At 36.5% G+C, this 19,832-nt stretch overlaps 1 protein-coding gene across 1 annotated transcript in view; it reads left to right on the plus strand.

Annotated features, from left to right (window-relative positions):
* Positions 1-536: 536 nt before the first annotated feature.
* Positions 537-19,832, plus strand: part of EEF1G (eukaryotic translation elongation factor 1 gamma) — a 37,997-nt gene continuing 18,701 nt past the window's right edge. The window contains exons 1-6 of the mRNA XM_053719959.1: positions 537-674; positions 12,612-12,770; positions 12,897-12,960; positions 14,134-14,276; positions 14,361-14,504; positions 14,589-14,718. Of these exons, the coding sequence (XP_053575934.1) occupies positions 663-674; positions 12,612-12,770; positions 12,897-12,960; positions 14,134-14,276; positions 14,361-14,504; positions 14,589-14,718 (652 nt within the window). The 5' untranslated portion in view covers positions 537-662. The remainder of the gene's footprint in view (positions 675-12,611; positions 12,771-12,896; positions 12,961-14,133; positions 14,277-14,360; positions 14,505-14,588; positions 14,719-19,832) is intronic.

Raw genomic sequence — 19,832 nt, forward strand, 5'->3', positions numbered from 1 at the left:
TGAAATGTTAAGTTTGATGAATGAAAGTGCCCCTGTTTTTAATAGGATTTTTAAAAACCGGCACTGATTCATCAAACTTTACATTCACATTAAGCTAAGCAGGGCTGTATTTAAAAATATCAGCATCCAACTATGCTGGAGAGCCACAGCCACAGACTCACAGCCAGGTCATTTTGAATAATAATAATTGACCTGGGACAGAATAAACAACCGGGTGGGACACTGGGACACAGCACCTCCAAACAGGGACAATCCCAGTCAAACTGTGACTTCTGGTAAGCCTATAGACAGACAGACGGTAAGCCTATAAACAGACAGACAGACGGTAAGCCTATAGACAGACAGACGGTAAGCCTATAAACAGACAGACAGACGGTAAGCCTATAGACAGACAGACGGTAAGCCTATAGACAGACAGACGGTAAACCTATAGACAGACAGACACAGACAGACAGACAGACAGCATATTAACATTGTATGTGTGGTGTATAACTAAATGTAACTTTATTGGGTGCTACTCTACTTGTGGCCGTTAGGGTGCGCACTTCTCACTATATTATCCTGCACATCACGACACTTCTGTTTCCCCTCTCTTTGCGACGTTGGCTTCGCTACGTCAGCTGGCCTCACAGTACGGCTCCTCCCTTTCTCCTCGCACGAAAATGGCCGGTGGGGTGAGTACACAGCAGGTCCTCCGGAATCCTTTGACATCCTCACCGGTTTTGGGTTTCCGGGCTGGGGTAACTAGATAGAGGGGTGCGGGAGACTGTACCCTACTAGTACCGACAGGTATTTCCGGAAGTGGGTCCTTGGGAGCGGTTTAATTCTCCGGTAATCCCGGTGCCCCTGGCTGCATCCGGAGCTGTCAGTTCTCATGCACAAAGGCTACAGCGTGTTTATGTGCAGAGAAGCGTACGTGTGTATGCAGCACTGTCTTATTGCAGCCTAGGGGAGCTTTATTTGTACACGGGACAGAACAATAGCTTCATATGGGGACCCCTATAGCTGTGTGTAGTCAGTATATATATATAGATCATATAGCTGTGTGTAGTCAGTATATATAGATCATATAGCTGTGTGTAGTCAGTATATATAGATCATATAGCTGTGTGTAGTCAGTATATATAGATCATATAGCTGTGTGTAGTCAGTATATATATAGATCATATAGCTGTGTGTAGTCAGTATATATAGATCATATAGCTGTGTGTAGTCAGTATATATAGATCATATAGCTGTGTGTAGTCAGTATATATATAGATCATATAGCTGTGTTTAGTCAGTATATATAGATATATAGCTGTGTGTAGTCAGTATATATAGATCATATAGCTGTGTGTAGTCAGTATATATAGATCATATAGCTGTGTGTAGTCAGTATATATAGATCATATAGCTGTGTGTAGTCAGTATATATAGATCATATAGCTGTGTGTAGTCAGTATATATAGATCATATAGCTGTGTGTAGTCAGTATATATAGATCATATAGCTGTGTGTAGTCAGTATATATATAGATCATATAGCTGTGTGTAGTCAGTATATATAGATCCTATAGCTGTGTGTAGTTATTATATATAGATCATATAGCTGTGTGTAGTCAGTATATATAAATCATATAGCTGTGTGTAGTCAGTATATATAGATCATATAGCTGTGTGTAGTCAGTATATATAGATCATATAGCTGTGTGTAGTCAGTATATATAGATATCATATAGCTGTGTGTAGTCAGTATATATAGATCATATAGCTGTGTGTAGTCAGTATATATAGATCATATAGCTGTGTGTAGTCAGTATATATAAATATCATATAGCTGTGTGTAGTCAGTATATATAAATATCCTATAGCTGTGTGTAGTCAGTATATATAAATATCATATAGCTGTGTGTAGTCAGTATATATAAATATCATATAGCTGTGTGTAGTCAGTATATATAAATATCATATAGCTGTGTGTAGTCAGTATATATAGATCATATAGCTGTGTGTAGTCAGTATAGATCATATAGCTGTGTGTAGTCAGTATAGATCATATAGCTGTGTGTAGTCAGTATAGATCATATAGCTGTGTGTAGTCAGTATATATAGATCATATAGCTGTGTGTAGTCAGTATATATAGATCATATAGCTGTGTGTAGTCAGTATATATAGATCATATAGCTGTGTGTAGTCATTATATATAAATATCATATAGCTGTGTGTAGTCGTTATATATAGATCCTATAGCTGTGTGTAGTCATATATAGATCATATAGCTGTGTGTAGTCAGTATATATAGATCATATAGCTGTGTGTAGTCAGTATATATAAATATCATATAGCTGTGTGTAGTCAGTATATATAAATATCATATAGCTGTGTGTAGTCAGTATATATAGATATCATATAGCTGTGTGTAGTCAGTATAAATAAATATCATATAGCTGTGTGTAGTCAGTATAAATAGATATCATATAGCTGTGTGTAGTCAGTATATATAGATATCATATAGCTGTGTGTAGTCAGTATATATAGATATCATATAGCTGTGTGTAGTCAGTATATATAGATCATATAGCTGTGTGTAGTCAGTATATATAGATCATATAGCTGTGTGTAGTCAGTATATATAGATCATATAGCTGTGTGTAGTCAGTATATATAGATCATATAGCTGTGTGTAGTCAGTATATATAGATCATATAGCTGTGTGTAGTCAGTATATATAGATCATATAGCTGTGTGTAGTCAGTATATATAGATCATATAGCTGTGTGTAGTCAGTATATATAGATCATATAGCTGTGTGTAGTCAGTATATATAGATCATATAGCTGTGTGTAGTCAGTATATATAGATCATATAGCTGTGTGTAGTCAGTATATATAGATCATATAGCTGTGTGTAGTCAGTATATATAGATCATATAGCTGTGTGTAGTCAGTATATATAGATCATATAGCTGTGTGTAGTCAGTATATATAGATCATATAGCTGTGTGTAGTCAGTATATATAGATCATATAGCTGTGTGTAGTCATTATATATAAATATCATATAGCTGTGTGTAGTCGTTATATATAGATCATATAGCTGTGTGTAGTCATATATAGATCATATAGCTGTGTGTAGTCAGTATATATAGATCATATAGCTGTGTGTAGTCAGTATATATAAATATCATATAGCTGTGTGTAGTCAGTATATATAAATATCATATAGCTGTGTGTAGTCAGTATATATAGATATCATATAGCTGTGTGTAGTCAGTATAAATAAATATCATATAGCTGTGTGTAGTCAGTATATATAGATATCATATAGCTGTGTGTAGTCAGTATATATAGATATCATATAGCTGTGTGTAGTCAGTATATATAGATATCATATAGCTGTGTGTAGTCAGTGTATATATAGATCATATAGCTGTGTGTAGTCAGTATATATAGATATCATATAGCTGTGTGTAGTCAGTATATATAGATCATATAGCTGTGTGTAGTCATTATATATAATATCATATAGCTGTGTAGTCAGTTATATATAAATATCATATAGCTGTGTGTAGTCGTTATATATAGATCATATAGCTGTGTGTAGTCAGTATATATATAGATCATATAGCTGTGTGTAGTCGTTATATATAGATCATATAGCTGTGTGTAGTCAGTATATATAAATATCATATAGCTGTGTGTAGTCAGTATATATAAATATCCTATAGCTGTGTGTAGTCAGTATATATAGATCATATAGCTGTGTGTAGTCGTTATATATAAATATCATATAGCTGTGTGTAGTCAGTATATATAGATCATATAGCTGTGTGTAGTCAGTATATATAGATCATATAGCTGTGTGTAGTCAGTATATATAGATCATATAGCTGTGTGTAGTCAGTATAGATATCATATAGCTGTGTGTAGTCAGTATATATAAATATCATATAGCTGTGTGTAGTCAGTATATATAAATATCATATAGCTGTGTGTAGTCAGTATATATAAATATCATATAGCTGTGTGTAGTCAGTATATATAGATCATATAGCTGTGTGTAGTCAGTATAGATCATATAGCTGTGTGTAGTCAGTATAGATCATATAGCTGTGTGTAGTCAGTATAGATCATATAGCTGTGTGTAGTCAGTATATATAGATCATATAGCTGTGTGTAGTCAGTATATATAGATCATATAGCTGTGTGTAGTCAGTATATATAGATCATATAGCTGTGTGTAGTCATTATATATAAATATCATATAGCTGTGTGTAGTCGTTATATATAGATCCTATAGCTGTGTGTAGTCATATATAGATCATATAGCTGTGTGTAGTCAGTATATATAGATCATATAGCTGTGTGTAGTCAGTATATATAAATATCATATAGCTGTGTGTAGTCAGTATATATAAATATCATATAGCTGTGTGTAGTCAGTATATATAGATATCATATAGCTGTGTGTAGTCAGTATAAATAAATATCATATAGCTGTGTGTAGTCAGTATAAATAGATATCATATAGCTGTGTGTAGTCAGTATATATAGATATCATATAGCTGTGTGTAGTCAGTATATATAAATATCATATAGCTGTGTGTAGTCAGTATATATAGATCATATAGCTGTGTGTAGTCAGTATATATAGATCATATAGCTGTGTGTAGTCAGTATATATAGATCATATAGCTGTGTGTAGTCAGTATATATAGATCATATAGCTGTGTGTAGTCAGTATATATAGATCATATAGCTGTGTGTAGTCAGTATATATAGATCATATAGCTGTGTGTAGTCAGTATATATAGATCATATAGCTGTGTGTAGTCAGTATATATAGATCATATAGCTGTGTGTAGTCAGTATATATAGATCATATAGCTGTGTGTAGTCAGTATATATAGATCATATAGCTGTGTGTAGTCAGTATATATAGATCATATAGCTGTGTGTAGTCAGTATATATAGATCATATAGCTGTGTGTAGTCAGTATATATAGATCATATAGCTGTGTGTAGTCATTATATATAAATATCATATAGCTGTGTGTAGTCGTTATATATAGATCCTATAGCTGTGTGTAGTCATATATAGATCATATAGCTGTGTGTAGTCAGTATATATAGATCATATAGCTGTGTGTAGTCAGTATATATAAATATCATATAGCTGTGTGTAGTCAGTATATATAAATATCATATAGCTGTGTGTAGTCAGTATATATAGATATCATATAGCTGTGTGTAGTCAGTATAAATAAATATCATATAGCTGTGTGTAGTCAGTATATATAGATCATATAGCTGTGTGTAGTCGTTATATATAAATATCATATAGCTGTGTAGTCGTTATATATAAATATCATATAGCTGTGTGTAGTCGTTATATATAGATCATATAGCTGTGTGTAGTCAGTATATATATAGATCATATAGCTGTGTGTAGTCAGTATATATAGATCATATAGCTGTGTGTAGTCATTATATATAAATATCATATAGCTGTGTGTAGTCAGTATATATAAATATCATATAGCTGTGTGTAGTCAGTATATATAGATCATATAGCTGTGTGTAGTCGTTATATATAAATATCATATAGCTGTGTGTAGTCAGTATATATAGATCATATAGCTGTGTGTAGTCAGTATATATATAGATCATATAGCTGTGTGTAGTCAGTATATATATATATCATATAGCTGTGTGTAGTCAGTATATATAGATATCATATAGCTGTGTGTAGTCAGTATAAATAAATATCATATAGCTGTGTGTAGTCAGTATAAATAGATATCATATAGCTGTGTGTAGTCAGTATATATAGATATCATATAGCTGTGTGTAGTCAGTATATATAGATATCATATAGCTGTGTGTAGTCAGTATATATAGATCATATAGCTGTGTGTAGTCAGTATATATAGATCATATAGCTGTGTGTAGTCAGTATATATAGATCATATAGCTGTGTGTAGTCAGTATATATAGATCATATAGCTGTGTGTAGTCAGTATATATAGATCATATAGCTGTGTGTAGTCAGTATATATAGATCATATAGCTGTGTGTAGTCAGTATATATAGATCATATAGCTGTGTGTAGTCAGTATATATAGATCATATAGCTGTGTGTAGTCAGTATATATAGATCATATAGCTGTGTGTAGTCAGTATATATAGATCATATAGCTGTGTGTAGTCAGTATATATAGATCATATAGCTGTGTGTAGTCAGTATATATAGATCATATAGCTGTGTGTAGTCAGTATATATAGATCATATAGCTGTGTGTAGTCAGTATATATAGATCATATAGCTGTGTGTAGTCATTATATATAAATATCATATAGCTGTGTGTAGTCGTTATATATAGATCCTATAGCTGTGTGTAGTCATATATAGATCATATAGCTGTGTGTAGTCAGTATATATAGATCATATAGCTGTGTGTAGTCAGTATATATAAATATCATATAGCTGTGTGTAGTCAGTATATATAAATATCATATAGCTGTGTGTAGTCAGTATATATAGATATCATATAGCTGTGTGTAGTCAGTATAAATAAATATCATATAGCTGTGTGTAGTCAGTATATATAGATATCATATAGCTGTGTGTAGTCAGTATATATAGATATCATATAGCTGTGTGTAGTCAGTATATATAGATATCATATAGCTGTGTGTAGTCAGTGTATATATAGATCATATAGCTGTGTGTAGTCAGTATATATAGATATCATATAGCTGTGTGTAGTCAGTATATATAGATCATATAGCTGTGTGTAGTCGTTATATATAAATATCATATAGCTGTGTAGTCGTTATATATAAATATCATATAGCTGTGTGTAGTCGTTATATATAGATCATATAGCTGTGTGTAGTCAGTATATATATAGATCATATAGCTGTGTGTAGTCGTTATATATAGATCATATAGCTGTGTGTAGTCAGTATATATAAATATCATATAGCTGTGTGTAGTCAGTATATATAAATATCCTATAGCTGTGTGTAGTCAGTATATATAGATCATATAGCTGTGTGTAGTCGTTATATATAAATATCATATAGCTGTGTGTAGTCAGTATATATAGATCATATAGCTGTGTGTAGTCAGTATATATAGATCATATAGCTGTGTGTAGTCAGTATATATAGATCATATAGCTGTGTGTAGTCAGTATATATAAATATCCTATAGCTGTGTGTAGTCAGTATATATAAATATCATATAGCTGTGTGTAGTCAGTATATATAAATATCATATAGCTGTGTGTAGTCAGTATATATAAATATCATATAGCTGTGTGTAGTCAGTATATATAGATCATATAGCTGTGTGTAGTCAGTATAGATCATATAGCTGTGTGTAGTCAGTATAGATCATATAGCTGTGTGTAGTCAGTATATATAGATCATATAGCTGTGTGTAGTCAGTATATATAGATCATATAGCTGTGTGTAGTCAGTATATATAGATCATATAGCTGTGTGTAGTCATTATATATAAATATCATATAGCTGTGTGTAGTCGTTATATATAGATCCTATAGCTGTGTGTAGTCATATATAGATCATATAGCTGTGTGTAGTCAGTATATATAGATCATATAGCTGTGTGTAGTCAGTATATATAAATATCATATAGCTGTGTGTAGTCAGTATATATAAATATCATATAGCTGTGTGTAGTCAGTATATATAGATATCATATAGCTGTGTGTAGTCAGTATAAATAAATATCATATAGCTGTGTGTAGTCAGTATAAATAGATATCATATAGCTGTGTGTAGTCAGTATATATAGATATCATATAGCTGTGTGTAGTCAGTATATATAGATATCATATAGCTGTGTGTAGTCAGTATATATAGATCATATAGCTGTGTGTAGTCAGTATATATAGATCATATAGCTGTGTGTAGTCAGTATATATAGATCATATAGCTGTGTGTAGTCAGTATATATAGATCATATAGCTGTGTGTAGTCAGTATATATAGATCATATAGCTGTGTGTAGTCAGTATATATAGATCATATAGCTGTGTGTAGTCAGTATATATAGATCATATAGCTGTGTGTAGTCAGTATATATATATCATATAGCTGTGTGTAGTCAGTATATATAGATCATATAGCTGTGTGTAGTCAGTATATATAGATCATATAGCTGTGTGTAGTCAGTATATATAGATCATATAGCTGTGTGTAGTCAGTATATATAGATCATATAGCTGTGTGTAGTCAGTATATATAGATCATATAGCTGTGTGTAGTCATTATATATAAATATCATATAGCTGTGTGTAGTCGTTATATATAGATCCTATAGCTGTGTGTAGTCATATATAGATCATATAGCTGTGTGTAGTCAGTATATATAGATCATATAGCTGTGTGTAGTCAGTATATATAAATATCATATAGCTGTGTGTAGTCAGTATATATAAATATCATATAGCTGTGTGTAGTCAGTATATATAGATATCATATAGCTGTGTGTAGTCAGTATAAATAAATATCATATAGCTGTGTGTAGTCAGTATATATAGATCATATAGCTGTGTGTAGTCGTTATATATAAATATCATATAGCTGTGTAGTCGTTATATATAAATATCATATAGCTGTGTGTAGTCGTTATATATAGATCATATAGCTGTGTGTAGTCAGTATATATATAGATCATATAGCTGTGTGTAGTCGTTATATATAGATCATATAGCTGTGTGTAGTCAGTATATATAAATATCATATAGCTGTGTGTAGTCAGTATATATAAATATCCTATAGCTGTGTGTAGTCAGTATATATAGATCATATAGCTGTGTGTAGTCGTTATATATAAATATCATATAGCTGTGTGTAGTCAGTATATATAGATCATATAGCTGTGTGTAGTCAGTATATATAGATCATATAGCTGTGTGTAGTCAGTATATATAGATCATATAGCTGTGTGTAGTCGTTATATATAGATCATATAGCTGTGTGTAGTCAGTATATATATAGATCATATAGCTGTGTGTAGTCGTTATATATAGATCATATAGCTGTGTGTAGTCAGTATATATAAATATCATATAGCTGTGTGTAGTCAGTATATATAAATATCCTATAGCTGTGTGTAGTCAGTATATATAGATCATATAGCTGTGTGTAGTCGTTATATATAAATATCATATAGCTGTGTGTAGTCAGTATATATAGATCATATAGCTGTGTGTAGTCAGTATATATAGATCATATAGCTGTGTGTAGTCAGTATATATAGATCATATAGCTGTGTGTAGTCAGTATATATAGATCATATAGCTGTGTGTAGTCAGTATATATAGATCATATAGCTGTGTGTAGTCAGTATATATAGATCATATAGCTGTGTGTAGTCAGTATATATAGATCATATAGCTGTGTGTAGTCAGTATATATAGATGATCATATAGCTGTGTGTAGTCAGTATATATAGATGATCATATAGCTGTGTGTAGTCAGTATATATAGATGATCATATAGCTGTGTGTAGTCAGTATATATAGATGATCATATAGCTGTGTGGAGTCAGTATATATAGATGATCATATAGCTGTGTGGAGTCAGTATATATAGATGATCATATAGCTGTGTGGAGTCAGTATATATAGATCATATAGCTGTGTGTAGTCAGTATATATAAATATCATATAGCTGTGCGTAGTCAGTATATATAGATCATATAGCTGTGTGTAGTCAGTATATATAGATCATATAGCTGTGTGTAGTCAGTATATATAGATCATATAGCTGTGTGTAGTCAGTGTATATATATATCATATAGCTGTGTGTAGTCAGTATATATAGATCATATAGCTGTGTGTAGTCAGTATATATAGATGATCATATAGCTGTGTGTAGTCAGTATATATAGATGATCATATAGCTGCGTGGAGAGTCAGTATATATAGATGATCATATAGCTGCGTGGAGAGTCAGTATATATAGATGATCATATAGCTGCGTGGAGAGTCAGTGTATATATAGAAGACTATATAGCTGCGTGGAGAGTCACTGTATATATAGAAGACTATATAGCTGCGTGGAGAGTCACTGTATATATAGAAGACTATATAGCTGCGTGGAGAGTCACTGTATATATAGAAGACTATATAGCTGCGTGGAGAGTCACTGTATATATAGAAGACTATATAGCTGCGTGGAGAGTCACTGTATATATAGAAGACTATATAGCTGCGTGGATAGTTAGTAGAATAGCATATAGCTGCGTGGAGTCAGTATAGATAGATCATATAGCTGTGTATCTGTAGTCATTCTAGAATAGCAACTAAACGATGACATAATAAAACGTTATTAACAGTAAGTTATAGTACAGCCCCCCCCCTCCCTACACAAATAGATATCTGTAGAGATGGTGTCAGACTTCACGTATACAAGTGCCTATACGTAACTCTTCAGTGCTATTTATTAGAAATCTGCAGTTGTATAAAGTAGTAAATTATCATTTAAGCATCTGATGCAGTTACCTTATCCGTGCACATTAAACGCTTGTCCTAACCTGTCATAAGCGCAGTGCCGCCAAGGTGTGTCATGTGAGCCCTCAGAATCTGCTTACTTAGATATAATCTCTTGCTTTTATTCAATTATTGCCCATGTGGTCTCCCCTCTAGATTATTGTAATATTAAATCGCTCCTCTCAATTCGCTCTAGCAGCTAAGCTTGTTCCTAGATCACACTAGTTTCTACAAAGTAATAAATATTATATATGGCGATATTTTGTTTGTAATTGCGCTTTTAAAACTTTTTGCATGGGTGTAATGTTTCTAGTAAGTCATTGCTGTTTCAGCAGCATACACAAATATTCTGCAATTCCTTGTGCACCCTCGGAGAGCTAGCGTTGTCTGTGGTGATTGTTTGCGCTACACAAGCCTCTGCGGACTTATCACCCTTGGCCTTTGAATGCTAATACAACGGGCACTTACTGCTTATGTGCATATGCTGCCGAAACAGTAATTTCTTGTACCAAAAGTGATTCTGCTAATGCTACTTACAAGGTGCTTTAGACAATGTTGTCTGTTTAAACTAGACATTAAAGGGACACTGAACCCAAATTTTTTTCTTTCATGATTCAGATAGAGCAGCAACTTTCTAATTTACTCCTATTTTTTCTTTGTTCTCTTGGTATCTTTATTTAAATAACAGAAAAGCTTAGGAGCCCGGCCCATTTTAGGTTCAGAACCCTGGATAGTGCTTGCTTATTGGTGACTACATTTAGCCACCAATAAGCAAGCGCTATCCAGCGTTCTAAACCAAAAATAGACCGGCTCCTAAGCTTACATTCCTGCTTTTTAAATAAAGATAGCAAGAGAGAAGAAAATGACAATAGGAGTAAATTAGAAAGTTGCTTAAAATTGCAATTTGAATCATTAAACATTGGGTTCAGTGTCCCTTTAATGTCTAGTTTAAACAGACAGTTGTCTAAATCACATTGTGAGTACAATTTAGCGTTATGCAGGTTTAGTGTCCCTTTAATGTCTAGTTTAAACAGACAGTTGTCTAAATCACATTGTGAGTACAATTTAGCGTTATGCAGGTTTAGTGTCCCTTTAATGTCTAGTTTAAACAGACAGTTGTCTAAATCACATTGTGAGTACAATTTAGCGTTATGCAGGTTTAGTGTCCCTTTAATGTCTAGTTTAAACAGACAGTTGTCTAAATCACATTGTGAGTACAATTTAGCGTTATGCAGGTTTAGTGTCCCTTTAATGTCTAGTTTAAACAGACAGTTGTCTAAATCACATTGTGAGTACAATTTAGCGTTATGCAGGTTTAGTGTCCCTTTTAAGGTTCTAAATTTGTCTGCTGAATTTGCAGGAGCCTTATGTGATTATGATTGTAACCTGTGAGCCGCTGAGCATACTGTAGGCTGTTCCTGCAGAACAATTGTCAAATGCAGCACAACACGTTGATTTTACATATCTGGTGACGTTTTTGGTGTCTAAGAATGTTAAAGGGTCAGTAAACCTTAAAAGGAATGTTATATAATTCTGCACATAGTGCAGAATTATATAACATTATATTAGCCAACCATTATTTAACATAATATTGCCTTTTTATTTTTAGCAAAAAACGCTGTTTTACAGACCCGCTCTGCTTTTTTTCCCTCAGCGCATCGGGCCAGTGCAGCTCGCTCCCGCTCTGTCTGACAGCAGGAGCGAGCTGCACTTAGTCTTATGGCGCGGTCGGGCCGGGCTGTGACTATACAGCTGGCCCGATGCGCTGAGGAAAAAAACAGACCTGCTCAGCAGAGCCCAGAGAGCGGGTCTGTAAAACAGCGTTTTTTGCTAAAAAATAAAAAAGGCAATATTATGTTAAATAATGGTTGGCTAATATAACATTAATTTTAAGGTTTACTGTCCCTTTAAGTGCTCCGTCTCCTTTTGGCAGCGGTGTCACCAGTAATGTTCCGGCCTCAGTATAATTGCAGCTTCACACGGCAGCCATGACCATATTGAATCACCAGTATTTTGGTAGCCACAGTATAACTGTCAGGGGGATCATCTTTGGGTAAACTTTAGCTCTGCAGTCTATGCTGATTCCTGTGTTTGTCCCTGCAGACTCTCTACACGTACCCTGACAACTGGAGGGCATACAAGTCCCTCATCGCTGCTCAGTATTCAGGGTTTTCCATCAAAGTTGCCTCTACCTCTCCGGAATTCCAGTTTGGCGTAACTAACAAGACTCCAGAATTCCTCAAGAAATTCCCACTTGGAAAGGTGAGCAGAAGCGCTGTGCTGCGTCAGTGGGAGAGTATTGGGTGGGTAAATTATTAGCAGATGGGGTTCTTGTTCTGCGGTAAGAGAGCTTCGTGTGCGGTTCCTATATCTCATTATTTTTATCAGGTCCCAGCATTTGAGGGAGATGACGGCTTTTGCCTGTTCGAGAGCAACGCCATCGCTCATTACGGTAAGCGCTTCCTCTTCCATAAAGCGGTATAGTGTCTTGTGTATTACACACAGCTTTACTGTGTTCAGTGACTAAACTGACCGAACACCTGAGTGTATTGTAAAAGGTTTGTGACACATTTATCAATAAACACAAGTTTACTCCCGCGCTACCTAGAGACTGTGATTGTGATAAAGGGACAGTAAAGCCAGAATGAAACTTATGACTCATAAAGCGCAGCAGTTTTATACAACTCTTTTTATTATTGAACTTGCTCTGTTCTTTTGGTATCCTTTGTTGAAGTGTAAACCAAGGTAGTATCAGGCATAGTGAGCTAATTACACATCAGGTGAGCAAACGACAAGTGGCATATGTGCGTCCTATCTGCAGCTAGCTCCCAGTAGTGTCACTGTTCCTGAGCCTCTCTAGGTATACGCTTTAACAAAGGATGCAAAGAGAGCAAGACTAATATGATAGTCAACTGGAAAGTTGTATAAAACTGCTGCTGTCATTTTTACTTTTCTGTCCCTTTTAAAACCTTAGTGTTTTTATGTAGCTCTTTTGTAATTCAGCTGTAATCTATGTACAAGCATAGCATAAAATGTCCCTTTAACCTTCTGCTGTATCCTGTTTTATTCAGGGCCCCTAGTACAAGGGAATAGCAATGCCAATAATGTTAGGGATATTAAAACACAATTTGTTTTTTTGTGAAGCTTGTGCTTTGTCGCACGCTCCCTCGATAGGAAAAATCTGTAACTTTTCAAAATGCTGCAAACTGTCTAAAGCCGGCGGTTTGATTTGCAGGTTAGGTGCTTTTTGGCCTCACTAGTGGCCGTGAGACAAACACAACAGGTGTTTAGTTGTGCCAGAGAGGACGCTGTTGGTGCGCTGATGGTTTTGTACCGTTGTTCCTGCATATGGTAATAAAATACATTGGCAAATGAGTCATTATTTTGATGCGTTTAAATGTAGAGGAAATGGTTACAGCTGGTGCAATGAACATTTAGATGTTTATCCTCACTTATGTACAGGGTGGTGTGTGTATACAAAGGAAACTGATGGTAGAAACATGATCACGGGAGCTTTAATGTATAAAATAGCACAATTATGTGTTTAGGGGGTTTTGTGTGCAGAATTGCGGAGTTTCATATCAACATAATGTACACTGTGTGACTTGTGGTTCCTCCCTTTCAGTGGCCAATGAGGAGCTCCGCGGCACAAGCCGTGTGCACCAGGCTCAGATCATTCAGTGGGTCAGCTTCTCAGACAGTCACATTGTCCCCCCGGCCAGCGCTTGGGTCTTCCCCACTTTGGGAATCATGCAGTACAACAAGCAGGTGAAGTTATAAATATATGAATTGAATTGTGACTCTCAGCCCTTTGTATACCTGAGTACAATGTTGTGTATTGTACATTATTAGGCTACAGAACAAGCCAAGGAAGAGGTGAAGCTTCTGCTGGGTTCTCTAGATGAGCATCTGAAGACACGGACGTTCCTGGTGGGCGAGCGGATCACACTAGCTGACATCACTGTCAGCTGCTCTCTTCTGTGGCTTTACAAACAGGTGTGCGCCCCCCCCCTCCTCTGTTCCTCACATCCTGCTCCCCCCATGCATCCACCATCCCCTTATTCTGTTCTTCCTGTCTAGGTCCTTGACCCGGCTTTCCGTCAGCCCTTTGCAAATGTCACAAGGTGGTTTGTCACTTGTGTGAATCAGCCACAATTCCACGCTGTGCTGGGGGAGGTGAAACTCAGTGACAAGATGGCACAGTTTGACGGTAAGTCTAGATACCGGTTTAGCAATATTGCAATTATTTCCTGCTGAACATTAAACCTGCCGTTCAAAGGGACAATTTAGGGTAAAAAAATAAATGTATTTTTTCCTTACAGCATTTTATTTAACAAATTCCTGTATTATGCATTTATTTTTTCAAAAGGATACAACTACTGATTGGAGCATATGTTCTTGTATGCCTTCTTCTCATTGGTTCATGTATCTGTAATCACTGGCTAGATCCCTTTGAAGAGGTTAAACCGTAACAGTAGCCATTTCTTTTTTCTCTAGAATATCCCCTTAAACACTTGTTTATGAAACAAAGCGATACGGTTCGCTAACTAATATTCTAAGGAGCCATAATCTTATAAGGAAGGTTACCGCTACCTGTATATGATGATATGCGTTTGGCAACAAATTCCGAATATCGATGCTGCATTCAGCTCTTTTCAGAGATGTTCTTTTTGCTTAAAAGTGCAAATCTAGATCTTTGTGTTGCTCTTTCACCAGAAATCTGACTCGGTAAAGAGCCTTATGCTGCTTGTGGCCATATTCTGCTTTTTTTGTTAAAAGTGACAAACGCACGTCTAATGACCGCATAATAGGACCTCACACACGCTTTTTTTTTGTCCGTTGCTTCCATTGAATGTTTCACCCCCATACACTTGGTTTCCTTCTTAATACAGGGAGAGTCCACAGCTGCATTCATTACTTTTGGGAATACAGAACCTGGCCACCAGGAGGAGGCAAAGACACCCAGCCTAAATACCTCTCCCACTTCTGTCATTCCCCAGTCATTCTTTGCCTTTCGTCACAGGAGGTGGAGAGAAGGGTCAGAAGATTACGGATTATTGAACAGTGGGGGCTGTAATCATGTTTGTGATTTTGACTGCTTATGTGTAAGTGACGTTTGAGACTCATAGGCTTTACGGAACGTACAGGTTATTTGCGATCTGCGCAGATTGATGAACTGGCGCGCTTTTCTTAGCGGGAGTGAATCCTGTACTTTGCACCATGTGACCGGGTGTGGTCGCGTTTGTTTCCCATTTCCGGATTCCTGAATGTGCGACCTCAGAGAAATTCAGTTTTCTCTACCTGCCTGGGTCATAGGAGGTGGTGAGTACCCCAGCCATTGGGGGTGTAAGGTGCCAGTTGTTTTTTTGACCATAAATCTACTTAGACGAGTTATGGAGGATCCTGAAATGTTAGAGGGGGTTTCCTCTGATTCAGATTTTGATACCTGTGTTTGTGAGGAGGCCTGGGTAACCCAGCCCTCTCAATTATGTTCCGTATGCCACAATGGAGTGTTCTCATCTTCCCATGAGCCATCCGCCTCTGAGGATTCGGCATCCCATGAGGTGCGTTCCCTATCTTCTGTTTCTACACAGGTGGTTGCCCTGCATACCGTTACCCCTTCTCCTGAAGGTCTTTTTTCCACCAGAGGTTACTGAACTGTTTCGCATGGCCATATCTCTGGCCTTAGCGCATTTGCATCTTCCTGCCACGTGCAAGCGAAGGCTTAATCCGTGTTCTACTGCCCAAGGTCTGGCATGCAAGAGGACTGTGGTATCCGATCAGTCTTCTGGGGAGCGGTGTCCTCTGAGGCTTCAGAGGGACTACCTGTAGGATTTGAGACCCCATATACTCCTCTGGAGGTGCATTTTGCTTTTAGATTTAGAATGGCTCGCCTGCGTATACTTCTGAGAGAAGTTTTGGCTATGCTGGAATATCCTGTTTCTGAGGTAGTGAAAGAAGAAAAAATAAGGTAGGAATAGTAAAATTGAAATCAGTTGATGGTAGAATAATAGGAGATAAGCAGATTGCAGACTGTCTCAATGATTACTTCTGTTCTGTTTTCACTAAAGATTGTGAAGATACAATGTCTACATTAAGGGATGCAACGCAAAATAGAAACGAGCTTAACAGTAATCTTTTTAGAGGATGAGGTTTTGTTAGCATTATCAAAAATAAATGTTACAAAGGCAGTGGGTCCTGATAATATTCATCCAAGGGTTTTAAAAGAACTTCGATCAGTGCTAACTGTCCCATTAACTGATCTGTTTAATCAGTCACTATTAACAGGAGCTGTCCCAGATGATTGGAGAATAACAAATGTAATACCCCTTCATAAAAAGGGCAGTAGAGAAGAATCTGGCAACTACAGGCCAGTTAGTTTAACTTCAGTAGTAGGGAAATTAATGGAAAGCCTCTTAAAAGAAAGAATTATGACTTGCATAAAGACAAACAATTTAGAGGACCAAAATCAGCATGGTTTTACTTCAGGGAGATCATGTCAGACTAATCTAATTGACTTCTTTGATTATGTAACAAAAGTATTAGACAAGGGATGAGCAGTTGATGTAGCATATCTAGATTTCAGCAAAGCATTTGACACCGTCCCACACAATAAACTTATTCACAAACTATATCTCCTTGGTCTAGATTCAAAAATTGTGAACTGGGTGGAATGCTGGCTTAAGGACAGAAAACAAAGTGTCTTAGTAAATGGAGTTCATTCAGCAGAGGGGGCTGTTACTAGTGGTGTTCCTCAGGGGTCAGTTCTGGGGCCTGTTTTGTTTAACATATTTATCTGCGATATCAGCAAAGGGCTACAGGGGAAAGTATGTCTCTTTGCAGATGATACAAAAATTTGCAACAGAGTGGATGTTCCAGGAGGGGGTAGACAAAATGAGAAGTGATATACAACAATTGGAGGATTGGACAAACGACTGGGATCTAAAGTTTAACACAGCAAAGTGTAAAATAATGCATTTAGGGAAGAAAAATCCAAATGTTAATTACAGACTCAATGACACTTTACTGACTGTTACAGACGAGGAACAGGACTTGGGAATTATTATTTCAGATGATTTAAAACTTGGTAAACAATGTAGTAATGCAGCGAGTAAGGCTAGCAGAATGCTTGGATGTATTGGTAGAGGTATTTGCAGCAGAAATAGTAAGGTTCTTATGCCACTTTATAGATCATTAGTTAGGCCTCATCTTGAGTATTGTGTGCAGTTCTGGAGACCATATCTTCAGAAGGATATTGACAAACTTGAATCTGTGCAAAGGAGGGCTACCAAAATGGTACATGGTCTAAAAAATAAAACTTACCAGGATAGGCTCAATGACCTAAATATGTATAGCTTAGAGGAGAGAAGGGAAAGAGGTGATATGATGGCAACTTTCAAGTACATTAAAGGGTTTAGTAAAACTGAGGCTGTGGGTATTTTACATAAAATGGAAAATTCAAGAACAAGGGGTCATGAGCTCAAGCTAAAGGGTAGTAGATTCAGGAGTAATTTGAGGAAGCTTCTTTACAGAAAGAGTGATTGATTTATGGAAAACTTCCTCAAGAGGTAGTAGCAACAAACACTGTGGGGGACTTTAAAAATGCATGGGGCTATCCTACGAACTAGATAAGTTTATACTGTTAGGTAAGGTCGGGCAGACTTGCTGGGCCTATGGCTCTTATCTGCCGTCAATATCTGTTTCTATGTTTCTATGATCAGTCAGATGAATCTGTCTGCTGATTCAGATAGCGAGCTTGTTTAGACTACTGGAGGGATGGTGATCCTATTCCTTATCGTCTTTATATTTTTGTATTAGATTCCCAGTTCAGAGCTCTTGAGGAATTGTCTCATGATGGGAGGGGCCTGTCGGATTCACTTTCCCTTGTGCTATCTCTTGTGTACGCTTGCCTATTTTCTTTTCTAATCCGGTTAGGATAAGTATTATTTTCCTGTTATATATATTTTTTATTTTTTTTGCGTGAGATTGTTGAAGCTGCTCTTGGGAAGACTTTTAGCTTTTTAGCTGGGATTCTGGTATTAGTGATTTTATGTCCCAATTTGATGAAATCTTCCGGTGGAAGTTCTAAAAAAAAAAAAAAAGATAGGAGTCTCTGTTCGGGGTGGTGTTCCCTCGATATGTCCAACTATAGTTAAGCTGCGGAGCTTCTATGTTTGTTTATTATTCTCAGTTTTCTGGCCCTGCTAGAAATTTAGAATTTTCTGTTTTGATCCTGGAACAGATGTTGTATCCTTCATATCGGACTGGTCCTGGTTGGGTATAGTTTCTGTTCTTTTGCGATTTGTACAGATGTTGTATCCTGACTAGCAGGCTGGTCCTGTTTGGGTACTAGTTACCTCTCTTCTTTCTTCTCTCAAGAGGTTGTGTTTTCGGTCCAGAGGGAACCCTTCTATCCTGGAGGTCAGGCTGGTCCTGGTTCTATCGCCTGGGTTGGGCATCTGATATTGGATCATATGCAGTCCAAGTGGCCTACGCGTTAATTCCCTGCTTTGCAAAGCTGTGCCTTGGAGTTTGAATTCTGCTGTGGCAGTTTTCATTAGGAGATAAGTTTAGCCTCTGTTTAGGAGGGGAGGATGGGGGACCTTTTTGGAGTCCTTCCTGGTTCCTTTCCACAGGGGTGTAAATTCCCCTCTATTGGTGCTCTATAAGGGTTTTCTTTGGCTTGCTATGCTCTCTATGTAGAGCTTTTTCTTCTTTCTCTTGAGGTTCGATATACGGCTCCCTTCTCAGGGGATGGATATTTTCCTATCACATTGAGGAAAATCTGGGTCTTAGGGACCGTATTGTTTTCATATCCTCGTTCTGATCCTAGCTTCTGAGATCTGGGGGGGGTTTTCTCTATACAGTATCCGGTTTTCCTTTGGCTACTGGTGCTCCTATATTGTGGCGGTTCTGGATTCTCCATCGCCTGCTAGGAGTTTTATAGAATCTTTTGTCCTTCCACTTGGTTTTTGGTATGGTGTTCCTGGGAGCAGGCTCTATTGGCCGGTGAATAGCTTAACCACCCAGCAACCAGAGGATTGGGCTTTTGAACCCAGCAGCAGCAGATTTAGGCTCCAAGATGGTTCTAGATTCTGTTTGATTTCAAACAGGAGGTCTCCTAGACCTTTGGAGTTAAGATACTCTATAGTTTTGCCCTGCTGGTTTCCTTCAGTTCTTTGTTGGTACTGTGGGTGTGGATGTTACAGTCCGATTTTTCGGCTTGGCATGTTACTATTCCAGATTTTAGAGATTCTGGTTAGGCTACACCGGTCGCCTGTCTGCGGTATATCTTTCCCTATCCGGAAAATACCTTTTGATCTA

This window comes from Bombina bombina, chromosome 7 (assembly GCF_027579735.1).
Source record: "Bombina bombina isolate aBomBom1 chromosome 7, aBomBom1.pri, whole genome shotgun sequence".
Classification (NCBI taxonomy): Eukaryota; Metazoa; Chordata; class Amphibia; order Anura; family Bombinatoridae; genus Bombina; species Bombina bombina.